The following is a 16,568-nucleotide window of genomic DNA, read 5'->3' on the forward strand; positions in this document are numbered from 1 at the left end:
TAGATTTGATTAAGTTCCTATAATAATAAGTTCTAGCTTTAAAAAATGCAATATATCACCAATTCTTTAATAGCTGCAAAAATGTTCGATCTGTCGTATCAGATCGAACCAAATAATTTGGGGAAGTCATCTATTTCTTTCTTCAGTATTTCATAAGGTTGATATACTCATTACAGCATAAATCCCTGACTGTAAATGAAACAGGCTTTTTAATCTTTGTACTTAAGAATCATTTAGAAAGTGGTTGTTTCATTAACAGCAATACTTATGAGAAAACCTGATAAATCAATTCTGCTCATGACTGTAACAAATTTGGAACCAGTTCTATCCCTGATTTTATATGTATTTATTAAGTGAATGCAAAGAGCATCTTTTTTATTGATTAGCCCATAGTTTGCTCAGTGCATACATATCTTATCCTACTTTTCCGTGAAGAAAATCTTTTGCAATTTAGCATTATGTAATTGTGATGCGGAGTAAATTTGTTTTGACTGGGAACATCTTTCAACTAACGCCTACATAATAAATAATGTCTGTATTCAAACCACTTGTAGGCGTTATTGCCTCGTAGCCTTGCTGGAGAACAGATACTGACTAATTTACATGAAGATGACTGTGAATTACATTTTGGGAGCAATTAATTCAGGAAAAGTACACCAGAAAAAAGAACCATGAGTATGGATGTACTTTTTAATGCTCTATTTCTTTCTCTTCCCTCTTGATGTCTTCAGTTCTTTCCTGGATTTCCCTTAACATTTAGGTCCACTGGATCCCAAAGCAAATTATAGCAACCCAATTGCTGTTAAAACAAGCCAAAGTCGCTATAATCTGGGATCAAACATTTGTTTTCATTGTTAGGCGTGGACGAGCTAAAAACTTGATAAACAATGTAATGGCGGAGCCTGTACGTTTTATTTACCACTAGTAACAGGTAGCCCATGTTTAAAGTCAATCTGTTTAGGGTAGTTTCACTTCAATATCAGTAAATAATTAGGAACAGAAATTGCATTGAACATTGTGAGATTTGTTACAAAATTGTGTGAAACAATATGTAATGCTAAACATCTGATTTGACTGGTGCTGTTTTGGCTGCACTACACTGATGTTGGAGGTGTTCGCCAGGGCTCCCCACCCACCAAGTCCTAGACCAGCTGTTGGATCTGCCCATTGCTTGCCCCTGACCACCATATAGCTGCTGCCCTAAAGCACTGCCCCAAGAGGTGATGCTACTGCCACCAGGACAACCTTAGTTATGATGGAGCTGCTGCTCTTGGTCTGGCTGAGGATGGGGGCAGAAGATTCCATTTCCACTTCCAACTTGGCTCACAAGATGTGGGCAGTTTGAGACTGAAACCTGCTGCCCCCATCACATGGCAGAGGTCAAAATGGTGGGGCTGTTCATGGTAGCCTGCAGCCCACTGCTGCTAGTCAACCACAGGAACTACTCAGCATGGAAATTCATGCGGACCTTCAGCCAGCCATGAGGAGCAGACACACCAAGCAGAGGTTCGAGTCGGCCCTGGAGACAGCAGCAGCAGTAGCCAGTAAGATGGGGGCGTAGCAGTCTCCCACAAGGCAATGGCCTTGGTGTGGCCAGGAACAAGCACAGGCTCCCACAGGCAGCCTGCAACCGAGAAATAAAAGCCCCTGGCACAGACCCTGAGCAGCATCCCTCTTCGCTCTTACTTTAAAGCTCTTCATTTAAAGATTAAATTTTCTAGAATGCAGCACTAACTTTGTGTGAACACTGAAACATTGGTGTGGTTTATTGTAAATCCATAACGGTATGCATTTTGCAATCAGTTTCACAGATCACAGCTTGTATCATTCTATCATAAAAAACAGAATTTAAAGTATTGCTATTTTTTGAGAATCCTGGGCGTACTAAAGCCCATGGTGCAAATGACCATTGAGATTCAAAAAGGAGAAATGAGTTTAGTTTTGATTGAAAGACATGGCTTGTGTTTAAAAAAAAAATGAATAAGGAAGAAAGATTTGTGCAGCTGAATGTATCAACAGTTTAAAAAATGTGGGATCAGGAACTCAGCCCAGGGCTGATTGGGATACTGATGTTATGAACAGTCTGCTTTAGCCAAGATGATGGCTGGAATATACATGTACTTTTAAGAACTGTTCAAACTTGAATGAGCTACATCTTGATCTGAAACCAAATCAAATAAATAGTTCTGTTTTAATTTGTCCTGTAGACTTTTAAGAGTTCGCCAAATAATTTGGGATGTTCGGTTCTTGATTAGTGGTGCTGGAAGAACACAGCAGTTCAGGCAGCATCCGAGGAGCAGTAAAATCAACGTTTCGGGCTTCCTGACGAACGGCTTTTGCCCGAAACGTCAATTTTGCTGCTGCTCGGATGCTGCCTGAATTGCTGTGCTCTTCCATCACCACTAATCCAGAATCTGGTTTCCAGCATCTGCAGTCTTTGTTTTTACCTAATTTGGGATGTTAGTCAGCATGGGTTCTTCAGAGGACATTAGCGAACCAGCTAAGTTTGGCAATCTGGCAAATTATGTTTTGAGCTTCACATAAGGAGATTTATATTCATGACCTCTGCTTGCTTGTCCAGTATTTTAACTATTGAATTGAGAACATTCTGACATGACAAATCATGCTTGTTTGTGAACAATGGTTTTCAATTGTATTGCTGCTTCTGTACTTGGTACAGATCTCAATATCTGGATGTATTGGTAAAGTAAACCTGAGGTTGATGTGATTTTATTTTTGTACATTGTACATTCTATAGGCAAGGCATAACAATGGTAAAATGAATGGGTGTAGAGCTTAATGGCATGATATCCAATCAAACAGACAAAGAGGAATGTTCTGAGTTTGGCTTCTTCTGCATTATTGCAGTGATTGGGAATGACCCCAATGTCCAAGAAGCATTAAAAAAAAATCAGGCTCGTTTCTTGCTCCTCCATCAATGACTGGAAGCAAGTGTGTGGATGTTGGATGAAATGTTGTTCGATTATCCCATTGAATAGCCTGCCTACCTGTTGCCAATGACGACTTAGTGAAGGCACTTTAAAAGTATGTCAGTGAGACATCATTGGCTTCAGGCACAAGGTGGGGTGAAAGAGAAGTTTGATAGGGAGATAAACAATAAATGTGGCAAATGAGCAGAATACAAAGCATTCATTTTTTTTCATCATTGCTTATTAATTGATAGGCCATATATGGACATGTTGCAGCAAATATCTTCATATCAAATTAGGTGGATCTGATATACCTCCATAAAGCATGCAGAACTGTAAAGAGCTGAAACAAACAAACATAAAATGCTGGGGAAACTCAGCAGGTATAGCAACATCTGCGGAAAGAAACCAAGCTAACATTTTGAATTATGCTGATGATTGTGGGTGAGGGGATGGATGTAGGGGAAGGAGTGAGCAATAGGGCCCTTGCCTTCCCTCACCACACCACCATCATTATCATCAATATCCCATTTTTCCCAGCTGCTATCACTTCTGAAGAAAGGTCACTGGACTCAAAATGTACCTCTGTTTTCCTTTCACTGATGTTGCCAGACCCAGGTTTCGCTAGCACTAGATTTGTTTCTGTTTCAGATCTCCAGCATCCCTAGTTCTGCGTTTTATTGTAAAGACCTGAAGTTGCAGTATCACTACTGTCTTGAGAAAGAAGGAAGAATGCATGTTTAATAAAATCTTGCATGTACTTGGGTCATCCCAAAGAGCTTCACATGAAGAACTTTTTGGCATGCAGTTACTGGAATACAGGTGGATAAGAATGTAACATAGATTTAAGGCTGAATGAGAAGGGAATGCATTTTAAAAATATAATTCCCATTGGGTTTTTTTTTGACGTATAGGAGTAACAACATGAAGAGGCTAAATTAACTAATGGTTTTGTACTTTTGATATGTTTGTGCAGTGACTTCATGCTAATATTGCTGTAGATGTTGCAAAGGATCCCAGGCACATGCATAGTTGAAGCTGCATTTATTCTGATCATATTAAAATGGGGTTCTGTTAATTTTCTTTGATTGCTTTTCTTGACATTGCTGCATTTGGAATTATTCTTATAATTTTCTCAACATTTTCTGGTGATTTTGCAAGTGTTACTTACCTTGCTAGCTTCACAGCTCTGCATTCTGTAGAGATTTAACTGATTTACTGTGTTACATGTTGCAGAGCATTGATTGTAATGCATAAATGGGGTCAATTATGACAAATGACAATTTCTGGTTGTAGGCTCTTAGTGTTACATCTGAGTATTGTCAGATTATCAAAATGTGGAACCACAGGTTATAGAGTCATACATGCAACTGATTAACATTTGATTTCAACAGGTTTAAATGAAGTACAGTGTTTTCCGTTCAAAAATCCAAGAATTGTATTGCTGACATTTGCTACAAAGAAATAAAAACTTGCTTTTTTTTAAATTACACTTTGATTATTTTGGATGTGTTATTGATACATGGTTGCTCAAAGTCAAAAGTGTCAACCAGCCTTACTTGAGTTTCAAATTTTCTTGCCTTATGACCTTTGAAAGAAAATTGTCAATTTTATAATTTTTTTAATGTGGAGCAGTATTGCAATTGCGAGAAGAGTTTCTTCTATATCTCCTGATGGATGATATTTTATAACTAAATGCTTGCTTGTTGAAGAAACAAGAAAGTTGAGCACTTTTAAAGTGTTTCTGTAAATTTCCTTTGGTTATAGCTTCTAGAAGTACGCAGCATGTGCTAATTTGTATTGCTTTTGTAATATGGGCACCGATGCAAGCGATCTTCGAAGATTGGCAATGCTTAATTGACACACATTTAGCAATGAACTGTGATAGGAAGCATATCTGAGGAGTCTAGAACCAGGGTTCACAGTTTAAGGGTTGGACTATTTAGGACTGCGATGAGAAATTTCTTCAACCTGGTGGTCCTGTGGAATTCTCTTTGCTGTTGAGGCCAAAACACCAATTTCCATCCTTGTATTGCAGAGTGATAGTGTCCCTACTTCTGGACCAGAATGTACAAGTTCAAGTCCCATCTGTTCCAGATATGAATCGAATATATCTGAACATGCTAATTAAAAAATGTCTAATTTACACTCATAGGTGCATGCCTTGTGCTTTGAAATTTTTGCTGTTAATCGTGTTACCAAGTGGAAAATGATATTTTGTTTTACATCTGTGCCAGATTAACAGAAGAAAACTGTAATGTCTGTACAATTTTAACAAAAAATCCTAATAAGTTATCATCAAATCATCAGAGTATGTAAAATCTGGAGCATTGTAAAAGGTGGGTTGTCTATTTACTACAGTTGTAAGGAATCCCCAATCTTGACCTTCCTTGTGCCCAGCTCTAGAATCAAAGCTGTTGCACTTTGTGTCTTTAGAGTTCAACTCATCCTATTGTGTTGCAACATTGGTTTTTTCTATAATGTTTCAGACGTCTGTTCCAAATTTTGTTGCAGGTTTGTTTTCTCCACCTAAGTTATTTGTTTTGAACTTATTTCCAGGAAAGCTGATGACTGAAGGATGTTGTTAGTTAAAGCAAGCAAACTGCTGCATCAGAGGGAGATTTATGGCAAACTGTATAAGAACAATAAAAACCAAGAGAACTGTGGATTCTGGAAATTTGAAACAAGAACAAAAATTGCTGAAAAACCCCAGCAGGTCTGGCAGCATCTGTGGAGAGACTCCACAGATGCTGCCAGACTTGCTGAGCTTTTCCAGCAATTTCCAATTTTGTGTAAGAACAATGTTCTTGTTTGGGCTATGGTTTAAAAACAGAAAGTCTCTCTTCAGTAATGGCTACTAATGATATTAAGTAAAATTAGCACTGAGAGTTATTTCAGTTCAGATCCAGTTGATTGAAATCCTAATGCAAAGATTAGCAATGCACAGTTGACACACGTTTAGCATTGAGCTTTGACAGGAAGGTTGTTTCTGATCTCCGAGGAGTCTCAAACCATGAGTCACTCTTTAAGGATACGGGTTAGACCATTTAGAGCTGACATGAGAGATTTCCTTACTCGAGAATGGTGAGCCTGTGGAATTCTCTGCGCAGTAAGCTGTTGAGGCCAAAATGTCAGATGTTTTTAATCAGTTAGATAAGAGATCAAATGGTATGGGGAGAAATCAGAAACAGGGTACAGAGTTGGATGATCACATTAAGTGGGAAAGTGAGGGCTGCAGATGCTGGAGATCAGGATTCCTGAAGAAGGGCTTATGCCCAAAACGTCAATTCTCCTGTTCCTTGGATGCTGCCTGACCTGCTGCGCTTTTCCAGCAACACATTTTCAGCTCTGATCTCATTAAATGGCAGAGCAGGCTTAAAGGGCCAAATGGTCGTCTCTTGCTCCTATTTTCTGTGTTCAAAATCACACTAGAGGGAGACTGTCCCATAGATTAAAAGAAACAACGCAGTTTACCTTCAAGAAACATTGTAGCATAGACTTATTGACCATAGTGTCTGGAAAAAAGTGCTCACATTTCTATAGGGTTTGAAAGGTGGATATTTGGCATGTGAGGCTTTTTGTCCTGATTTGTATCTGTTCAATTGACACATTGATTATGTTCTCTGACTTGAGGCAAATGGTGTTCATGTCTAGGGAAAAGAAGGAATGTACTTGAGTGAACTTTCAAACTGCCTTTGAATGGCCAATTGTTTGTGTTTTTACCTACATATTTAATCTCACGGAGAAACGTTTTTCTTAAAATGAAATCTAGATCCTGGGAAAATATATCTGCTGAAATATATGAACAACATGACTTATTTTAATGAAATGCTCCACTGTTTTAAGTACCAAGTTATAATAAAGAACATCAGTTTTCAGGTTTGGAATCACTGTGTAGTCAGGTGAAGATATTCCCCTCCTTTCCTGTATAAATTGTCTTTTACATATTGCATGTGAGAAAATCTCTGTTCCTACTAATCAATTTAAGTTATCTCCGATTTACTATAGCCTAGAAAAATCAAACAAGCTCAAGCACTTGGGAGCCAAAGAAGTAAATTTATTGTAGTTGTGTACACAGCATTCTAGTAACAGTGCAAGGCCAGCTCTGCACTTTGTTGCATATGAGCATTGCTGAGTGTAAATAACAATACTTAATGAATAGTGTCAACCTTGCATAAAAGGCAATGCTAACTAGATCTGTGAAGTTTTCTCTTGTCTGGAGAAAATATCTGAATATAAAGTTTTACAGTATGTTCTTTCAAGTATTTATCTAGGAAGAATATCCAAAACTGAGTATGAGATTGATGTACTGATTCCAGGAGCAATTTGGGGTGATTGATTAATTATATTGCATATTTAAATAGATTGTGCTTTGTTAATTTGCATTGTGCAATCTGAAATAGATGATACCAGTCAGGAAAATATAACAAAGCAGAGAAAATATTTATTTACAGCTCTAATACTGTGGCAGCATCTCAAAATCAACATGTTATACAGCTACGTGGTCAGCATTTAATTTTCTTTTGAGAATATCTGAAAGAATTAAGGGACAGACAATTGTTGACATTGTAAGAAGATAACTTGTGTAATTCAAAGTAAATAATTTTGGAGGGACTCCGACAGGAGTATTCATTTATTACATCTGGAAAACACTATACTGACTGATACTTGCAGTAAGAATGACATTCATGGCAGCAATCCTGTGCATACTGAATTTTTTTTAAAATATCCACCATTTGAACTGTAGTGTGGATATTGTGAATGTTTGCCACAAAATTAAAGCAAACTCCTTTGATACATTTTACTTAAATGAAGGAAGTATTAACGATACAGAGGAACCTCGATTATCCGGCATTTGATTAACCGAACTTTGGGTCATCCGAACAAGATCGCAAGATCCCAACACGTGGCTAACTATGTTATCCAGCATTCGATCAACCGAACGAAACACTCCCCGCCCATGTCCTTCAGATAATCGAGGTTCCCCTCTATTGTGTGCTCATTTTATTTTGTGTATACATTGTTTGGGTTTAGAAAAGTTTGGATTCTGTAACTGCTCATTCCTGTTAACTCTGTTGTTCTCTGTTATGTTGTCCAGATGCTGTAGGAGTTATGCCAAATGGAGGTCGAGCATACAGTCGAGGGCCATTCATCGGTATGAAGCCACTGCCAATTAATAACATTGGAAGTATGGCTGCAGCAGTAAGGTAAAGAATTAACATTTGCAGATGTAGAATTGAAGCAGTCAGCCTTCTTAGGTGGCTATGTGACTTCTGAAACTGGAAAACTGGATGTAAATACTGAAATATAGTACAATCGTAAAAGGTAGAACCTTGGAGAATCTCACTATTCAGAAATGATTTCATTCCATTTAGAACATAGAACAATACAGCACAGAACAGGCCCTTCGGCCCACGATGTTGTGCCAAACATATGTCCTAGCTTAAGCACCTACCCATGTACCTATCCAATTGCCGCTTAAAGGTCACCAATGATTCTGACTCTGCCACTCCCACAGGCAGCACATTCCATGCCCCCACCACACTCTGGGTAAAGAATCTACCCCTGACATCCCCCCTATACCTTCCACCCTTCACCTTAAATTTATGTCCCTTTGTAACACTCTGTTGTACCCGGGGAAAAAGTCTCTGACTGTCTACTCTATCTATTCCCCTGATCATCTTATAAACCTCTATCAAGTCACCCCTCATCCTTCGCCGTTCCAATGAGAAAAGGCCTAGCACTCTCAACCTATCCTCGTACGACCTATTCTCCATTCCAGGCAACATCCTGGTAAATCTCCTCTGCACCCTCTCCAAAGCTTCCACATCTTTCCTAAAGTGAGGCGACCAGAACTGCACACAGTACTCCAAATGTGGCCTTACCAAGGTCCTGTACAGCTACAACATCACCTCACGACTCTTGAATTCAATCCCTCTGCTAATGAACGCTAATACACCATAGGCCTTCTTACAAGCTCTCTCCACCTGAGTGGCAACTTTCAAAGAGCTATGAACATAGACCCCAAGATCCCTCTGCTCCTCCACCTTACTAAGAACCCTACCGTTAACCCTGTATTCCACATTCTTATTTGTCCTTCCAAAATGGACAACCTCACACTTGGCAGGGTTGAACTCCATCTGCCACTCCTCAGCCCAGCTCCTCATCATATCTAAGTCCCTTTGCAGCCGACAACAGCCCTTCTCACTATCCACAACTCCACCAATCTTCGTGTCGTCTTCAAATTTACTGACCCACCCTTCGACTCCCTCTTTCAAGTCATTAATAAAAATTACAAACAGCAGAGGACCCAGAACTGATCCCTGTGGAACTCCAGGCTGAGTAACTGTAACTGGGCTCCAGGCTGAATATTTACCATCTCCCACCACTCTGAGTTCAACCGGTTAGCCAGTTCTCTATCCAACTGGCCAAATTTCCCACTATCCCATGCCTCCTGACTTTCTGCATAAGCCTACCATGGGGAACCTTATCAAATGCCTTACTAAAATCCATGTACACTACATCCACTGCTCTACCCTCATCCACATACTTGGTCACCTCCTCAAAGAATTCAGTAAGACTTGTAAGGCAAGACCTATCCCTCACAAATCTGTGCTGGCTGTCCCTAATCAAGCAGTGTCTTTCCAGACTCATAAATCCTATCCCTCAGTACCCTTTCCATTACTTTACCTACCACCGAAGTAAGACTAACTGGCCTGTAATTCCCGGGGTTATCCCTATTCCCTTTTTTGAACAGGGGCACAACATTCGCCACTCTCCAGTCCCCTGGTACTACCCCCGTTGACAGTGAAAACAAAAAGATCATTGCCAACGGCTCTGCAATTTCCTCTCTTGCTTCCCACATAATCCTAGGATATATCCCGTCAAGCCCAGGGGACTTGTCTATCCTCCAGTTTTTCAAAATGCCCAACACATCTTCCTTCCTAACAAGTATCTCCTCTAGCTTACCAGTCCATTTCATACTCTCCTCTTCGACAATACGGTCCCCCTCATTCGTAAATACTGAAGAAAAGTACTCATTCAAGACCTCTCCTATCTCTTTTGACTCAATACACAGTCTCCCACTACTGTCCTTGATCGGACCTACCCTCGTTCTCGTCATTCTCATGTTTCTCACATACGCATAAAAGGCCTTGGGATTATCCTTGATCCTACCCGCCAAAGATTTTTCATGCCCTCTCTTAGCTCTCCTAATCCCTTTCTTCAGCTCTCTCCTGGCTATCCTGTATCCCTCCAACGCTCTGTCTGAACCTTGTTTCCTCAGCCTTATGTAAGCCTCCTCCTTCCTCTTTACTAGACAGTCAACCTCCCTCGTCAACCAAGGTTCCCTCACACGACCATCTCTTTCCTGCCTGACAGGTATATACATATCAAAGACACATCATATCTGTTCCTTGAAAAAGTTCCACATTTCAATGACATCCTTCCCTGACAGCCTATGCTCCCCACTTATGCTCCTCAGATCCTGTCTTGCAGCATCGTATTTACCCTTCCCCCAGTTGTAAAACCTACCCTGTTGCACGCACCTATCTCTCTCCATAACCGAGGTGTAAGTCACAGAATTGTGGTCACCATCACTAAAATGTTCACCCACTAACAAGCCCATCACTTGTCCTGGTTTGTTACCGAGTACCAAATCCAATATGGCCTCCCCTCTGGTCGGACAATCTACATACTGAGTTAGAAAAGCTTCCTGGAACACTGCACAAACACCGCCCCGTCCAATCTACTTGATCTAAAGAGCTTCCAATCAATATTTGGGAAGTTGAAATCGCCCATGACTACTACCCTGTGGTTTTTGCACCTTTCCAAAATCTGTTTCCCAATCTGTTTCTCCACATCTCTGCTGCTATTTGGGGGCCTATAGTAAACACCCAACAAGGTGACTGCTCCTTTCCTATTTCTGACTTCAGCCCATACTACCTCCAAAGGCTGAACCCCCTCGAACTGCCTTTCTGCAGCCATTATACCATTTCTAATTAGCAACGCCACACCCCCTCCTTTTTTACCACCCTCCCTAATCTAATTTTTCCAAAGCCTACAAGTACAGAGAACTTTGTTTTGTCCCTGACAAATCTTCTCCACTTCAAGCTACCACACATGATATTGTATATATTAAGTCGACCACGTATCCCAGTCCTGAAGAAGAGACCTACCTGAAACATCGACTCTCCTGCTCCTCGGAATCTGTCTGATCTGCTGTGCTTTTTCCAGCACCACATTTTATCAACTTTACATACCTGTGCTCAACATGAGTACCAATGATTATCATTACATTTAGCACTACGTAATGAAATCTCATGAAACTTTTAACTTTGAATTCCAGCAGAATTGCTTTATATTTTCTGCTTTCAGTCAGTTAAGGGTTTGACTAGACAATGGAAATTTTCCCATCTACAGCAGAGATAAATAGGTGTCTATTTCAATTGCTGCAACAAGGTCCTCAATATCAACCACCTATCCCCCATGAATCATGCAGAAGAGGATTAGAATGTGGTTTAAAATTATAAAATGAGGAATCTGTCTTCAATCTGCCTTGTAAGCATCTGATACTGCTTTTGTGATAATTGCCCTTCTTAGTGTGCAAATTACTTTCCTCCAAGAGGTAGGACAGTTCACAAACATGTTTCTGTCAGCTTCCCACAATATAATTGTGTTTTTTTTCATGGAACCAGTAGTGAGAGAGAGACTGGAGGTGTTGGCTCAAGGTGTTAAGTGATTTTTACAGAAATCTCTGTGGGCCATGAGAATGAAGAGGCTGTCAGGAAATATTTGCAATCCCTCACCTTCCCTGATGTTATTGAATCTCTTTCCCAATCCTTTAGCCTACATCAGTCTTTGGCTTCCTCTCACCTTCCAGTTCTAATTTTCCACTCCCTCCCTCCTTTAATGACCTCCTTCCCCTCCACATGGAGATGACAAATAGCCTCTTCACTTGCATGCTCGATTCTCCTTACTTATGTGGGATTATCCTTGAATATAGTCTTCTGTCAGCCAGCTACTGATTTGGCTGGCAATTGGATAGAAATTGGAAGAGATAAAAAATATCTATATTTTTTTAAAAATTGGAAGAGAAAGATTATAAGCAGCTCTGTCTAGGCTTTCTTTTAAGCTTAATGATGAACTTTAAAATGAATTCCTTTAGCTGTTGTTTTAGTCACTTACAGTAGATTGAGTCTCACCATGTTGGTGTGAACTTTTTAATTTTTCAGTCATACAGAGTAAAGTGAAAGTTGTGCTCTCCTTAAGTTGTGGTTTTGTAGTATTGACGTTGCCAGCCTCTGACATCTGGGAATGAAAACGCTGCAAGTTAATTAAGTTGACTGCCAGGAAGTGCTGTTTGAAAAAAAATCTGTCTTTAAGGCTGATGGCTTTTACAAATGCTCAAACTTTCATCTGTTGCTGCAGGTTATTTGCCTCTAGGTGGAGAATTAATGGCATTGCCCAAACACAGATGGAGCCATGGAATATACTAGATAAGCATGTTCTGGAAATTTACAAACAAAAATGTCTCCGGTTTATGGATTGCTTTCCTGGCAGTTGTAGATGTAGTTTTGTCCTCAAAGACTGTGTTATTATGCAGTTTTTTCCTCTCCAAATGGTATAATTTGGAAAATAATTTTCTAATTCACAGTGTGACTGACCTCTTATCATTTAATCCTGGAAGTTATAACTCCACAATAGGTCTCCCATTTAAGATCAAGATGAGGAATTTCTTCGCCCAGGGTCATTAGTCTTTGGAATTTTCTTACAGAGAGCAGCAGAAGCTGGGTCATTGAATATTTAGAAGTTATAGTTGACAGATTTTTGACAAGGGAATCTTGGGTCATTGAGGTCAGAGATGTTCAGATCACAATCCTATTTACTCTGACTGTGTTGAATGGTAGAGGAATCTTCATGGGCCAAATGGCTGACTTATGCTACTACTTAGGAACTTAAGATGCAAATATTTTTGTTGCTTGCAAAATTACTGCCTTTCGTGGCATTATCCTTTGCAGAACCATAGAATCATACAGTGCAGAATAGGCCTTTCAGCCCATCAAGTCTGCACTGATAATACCTGACTTTCAAATTTCATATTTACTAGTACTTTGTCCATAGCCCAGAATGTTAAAATGTGCCAAGTGTTCACCCAGTTATTTCTTAAAGGATTTGAGGCAACTCACCTCTACCAGCCACCCAGGCAACGTATTCCAAACCATCACCAATCTCTGAGTAAATCAAGTTTTTTCTCACATCTCCCAATATCTCCCCCCAGCCCCCATGCCTCCTTATGATTGACCCTTCAACTAAGGGAAACAGCTGCTCCTTACTCCTCTTGTCCATGCTCCTCATAATCTTGTACATCTCAATCAGATGACCCCTCAATCGTCTCTGCTCCAACGAAAACAACCCAAGCCTCAACCTTTCCTCATTACTTAAATTTTCCATTTCAGGGAACATACTCATTCCAGTATAATCACATCCTTCCTGTAATGAGGCGAGGCAGCTAGAACTGCACACACAATTTTCACTATGGTCTCACCAAACTTCTATACAAATCCAACATGACTTCCCTTCTTTGTAATCCATACGTCGATAAACGCAATTCTCACATATGCCTTTTTCACCACCGTATTTTCCTCTTCAGATCTACGAACAGATGTGTCAAGGTCCCTTTGTTTCACAGCACTGCATAGTCTCATGCATTCATTAAATAGTTTCTTGTCAAATTGCTCCTTCCAAAGTGAATCAGCTCTCACTTTTCAGCATTAAATTTCATCTGCAACTTATCTGCCCATTTGACCATTCCATTTATATCTTGTAGTCCAAGGCACTCAACCTTACTATTAAGCACCTGAAAATCTTTGTGTTATTTACAGTGTATCATTTTACTATTCCAACCCCCACCCCCACACAATCATCTGTGCTATATATATAAAACTGACAAATGATCAGGAACCCAGCACAGATCCCTGTTGGTCATCACTGGACACTCATTTTCAGACACTAAGGCAGCCCTCTGTCATCACCCTCTGTCTCCGACAACTGAACCAATTCTGAATCCACTTTATCAAATTATCCTGTATCCCATGCACATTCACCTTCTTGATAAATCTCCTATGTGGGACCACAGATGGAGCTTTGCTAAAATCCATATGAACTATATCAACTGCCCTACCCTCATTGACATACCCGATCACCTTAAAAATTTCAAATTTGTTAGGCGTGACCTTCCTCCAACAAAGCCATGGTGACTATCCCTGATCAGACCTTGCTTCTCCAAGTGGAAATAGATGCTCTCCTTCAAAGTTTTCTCCAATAGACTCGCTAGTCTGTTCCCTGACTTATCTTTATAATCCTTCTTGAATATTAGAACCAAAGTTTCTGTTCACCTTTCCTGTGGCCAGAAAAGAATTAAAAATTTGGATCAATGCCCCTGCAATCTCCTCACTTGTCTCCCATGATAGCCGAGAAAACATTTCATCTGTACCTGGAGATTTGTCTACTTTTTAGCAAAAAGGGGGAACAGTAGCTTAGTGGTATTATTGCTGGACTGTTAATTCAGAGACCTAGGCAATGTTCTGGGTTCAAATCCCACCACGGCATATGGTGGAGTTTGAATTCAATAAAAAAAAAATCTGGAATTAAGAGTCTAATGATGACCGTGAATCCATTGTCAATTGTTGGTTCACTTATATCTTCTTTGGAAGGAAACTGCTATCCTTACCTGGTCTTGCCTACATGTGCCTCCAGACCCACAGAGCTGCCCTCACTCCATGAATGAATACCAGAAACAAAGCCTGCCAAAACTTCCAATACTTTGTCCTTCTCTGTGTCAATTTGCTCAATCACTTCAGTCTAATCTGCCTGGGTTGCATACCTTCATCATCATTCTCTTGGGTAAAGTATTAGTTCAACACTCTACCAATGTCCTCTGGCTTCACCTACAAAATGCCCCCTTGGGCCCTACTCTTTCTATGGTTGTCCTCTTTCCATTGATGTACTTGCAGAGTATCTTGGGATTTTCCTGCTTTTACCAGCCTGGGCTTTATAATTATTGTATGTTGCTATTTTATATTTCTATTGGTACAGAAATAAATCGAACCAGCCTCAAGAATTAAACTCAGTGCAAAATTCCGAATAAGTAAACAAGTGATTACCCCATGTTCTATTTTTTTCAAGATTACTTTATCAAAACCTAGTATAGCCTTTGTTTGCTGAATTAGCATTGCAATATTGGCTGATGCAAAGCCATTTGGCTTCCTGCCCTGATTCTTTGAAAGAGTTATGCAATTACTCTATTCTGCTCTAATTCTAATTTCCCACAACTTTGCAGAATTTTCCCTTTTAAGTACTTTTCCACTTCACTTTTGCTTCTTCCAGCCAGTAGTTATAATTTGTTACAGAAATAAAATGTTCCTTGTCTCACCTTGATTCTTCTGCCAATTACCTTAAATCTGTTTCCTCTGGTCACTGACCCTTCTGCCAATGAAAACTGTTTCTCTTACTCACTCTGTTACAAACCTTTCAAGATTTTGAGCCCCCTCCTCCCCCCATTAAAATCTCTCTTTAACATTTTCCACTGTAAGAAAAACAAGGCCAAATTCTCTTATCCTCCAATATAACTGATTCCCTGTGTTCTTGTTCCATTTTCTTAAATGTCCTTTGCATTTTCTACAATCTCTTGACACCCCTTAGTCTGTGCTCAGAGCTTGCACAATATGCCAGTTCATTCCAGTTACTTAAAAAGATTTAGTATGGCTATTTTTGTAAGGTATTGTAATCCCTTCCAGAGACAGCAGATGTATTTGTATCCTCATGGTATTGGTTGGTTTCCAGTTTTTCGATCCATTGTGAGAATTTCTGAAGCAATAAATTGCAGCAAGTCTGTAATGCTTAACTGCAACTTGAATCAGATGTTAAATATGGAAATAAGTTTAGTTTAGTTATGAGGCTAATAATTTTTAATATGTGCTCCCTCTGCAATTTATTTCACACCCTCGATAATTTAGCTGTACACCAACCTCTGATGTGGAACTTCCCTTCTTGATTTATTACACTATCCTCAGCAGATTGCACTGTATTAGGCAAGAACTTTCAAAAGCTGATTGGGCGCAGATGTTTGCAGGTAAAGGGATGGCTGGAAAATGGGAAGCCTTCAGAAATGAGATAACGAGAGTCCAGAGAAAATATATTCCTGTTCGGGTGAAAGGAAAGGCTGATAGGTATAGGGAATGCTGGATGACTAAAGAAATTGAGGGTTTGGTTAAGAAAAAGAAAGAAGCATATGTCAGATATAGACAAGAGAGATCGAGTGAATCCTTAGAAGAGTATAAAGGCAGGAGGAGTATACTTAAGAGGGAAATCAGGAGGACAAAAAGGGGATATGAGTTGGCTTTGGCAAATAGAGTTAAGGAGAATCCAAAGGATTTTTACAAGTACATTAAGCACAAAAGGGCAACGAGGGAGAGAATAGGGCCTCTCAGAGATCAGCAAGGCTGCATTTGTGTGGAGCCACAGGAGATGAGGGAGATACTAAATGAGTTTAGGGTGTAGGTTTGCTCGCTGAGCTGTAGGTTTGATATCCAGACGTTTCATTACCTGGCTAGGTAACATCATCAGTGGCGACCTCCA

General features: G+C 39.9%; 1 protein-coding gene across 6 annotated transcripts in view; it reads left to right on the forward strand.

The window, feature by feature from the left end:
* foxn3 (forkhead box N3) overlaps positions 1 to 16,568 on the forward strand; it is a 474,886-nt gene that overhangs the window by 446,589 nt on the left and 11,729 nt on the right. For all 6 annotated transcript variants that reach the window (XM_043696969.2, XM_043696966.2, XM_043696968.2 and 3 more), the window contains one exon: positions 8,029 to 8,137. In XM_043696969.2, coding sequence (XP_043552904.1) covers positions 8,029 to 8,137 — 109 coding nt within the window. The remainder of the gene's footprint in view (positions 1 to 8,028; positions 8,138 to 16,568) is intronic.

The sequence above is a fragment of the Chiloscyllium plagiosum genome, unplaced genomic scaffold (assembly GCF_037043375.1).
Source record: "Chiloscyllium plagiosum isolate Xiang-an unplaced genomic scaffold, Cpla_swu_hap1 HiC_scaffold_8, whole genome shotgun sequence".
NCBI classification, from domain to species: Eukaryota; Metazoa; Chordata; class Chondrichthyes; order Orectolobiformes; family Hemiscylliidae; genus Chiloscyllium; species Chiloscyllium plagiosum.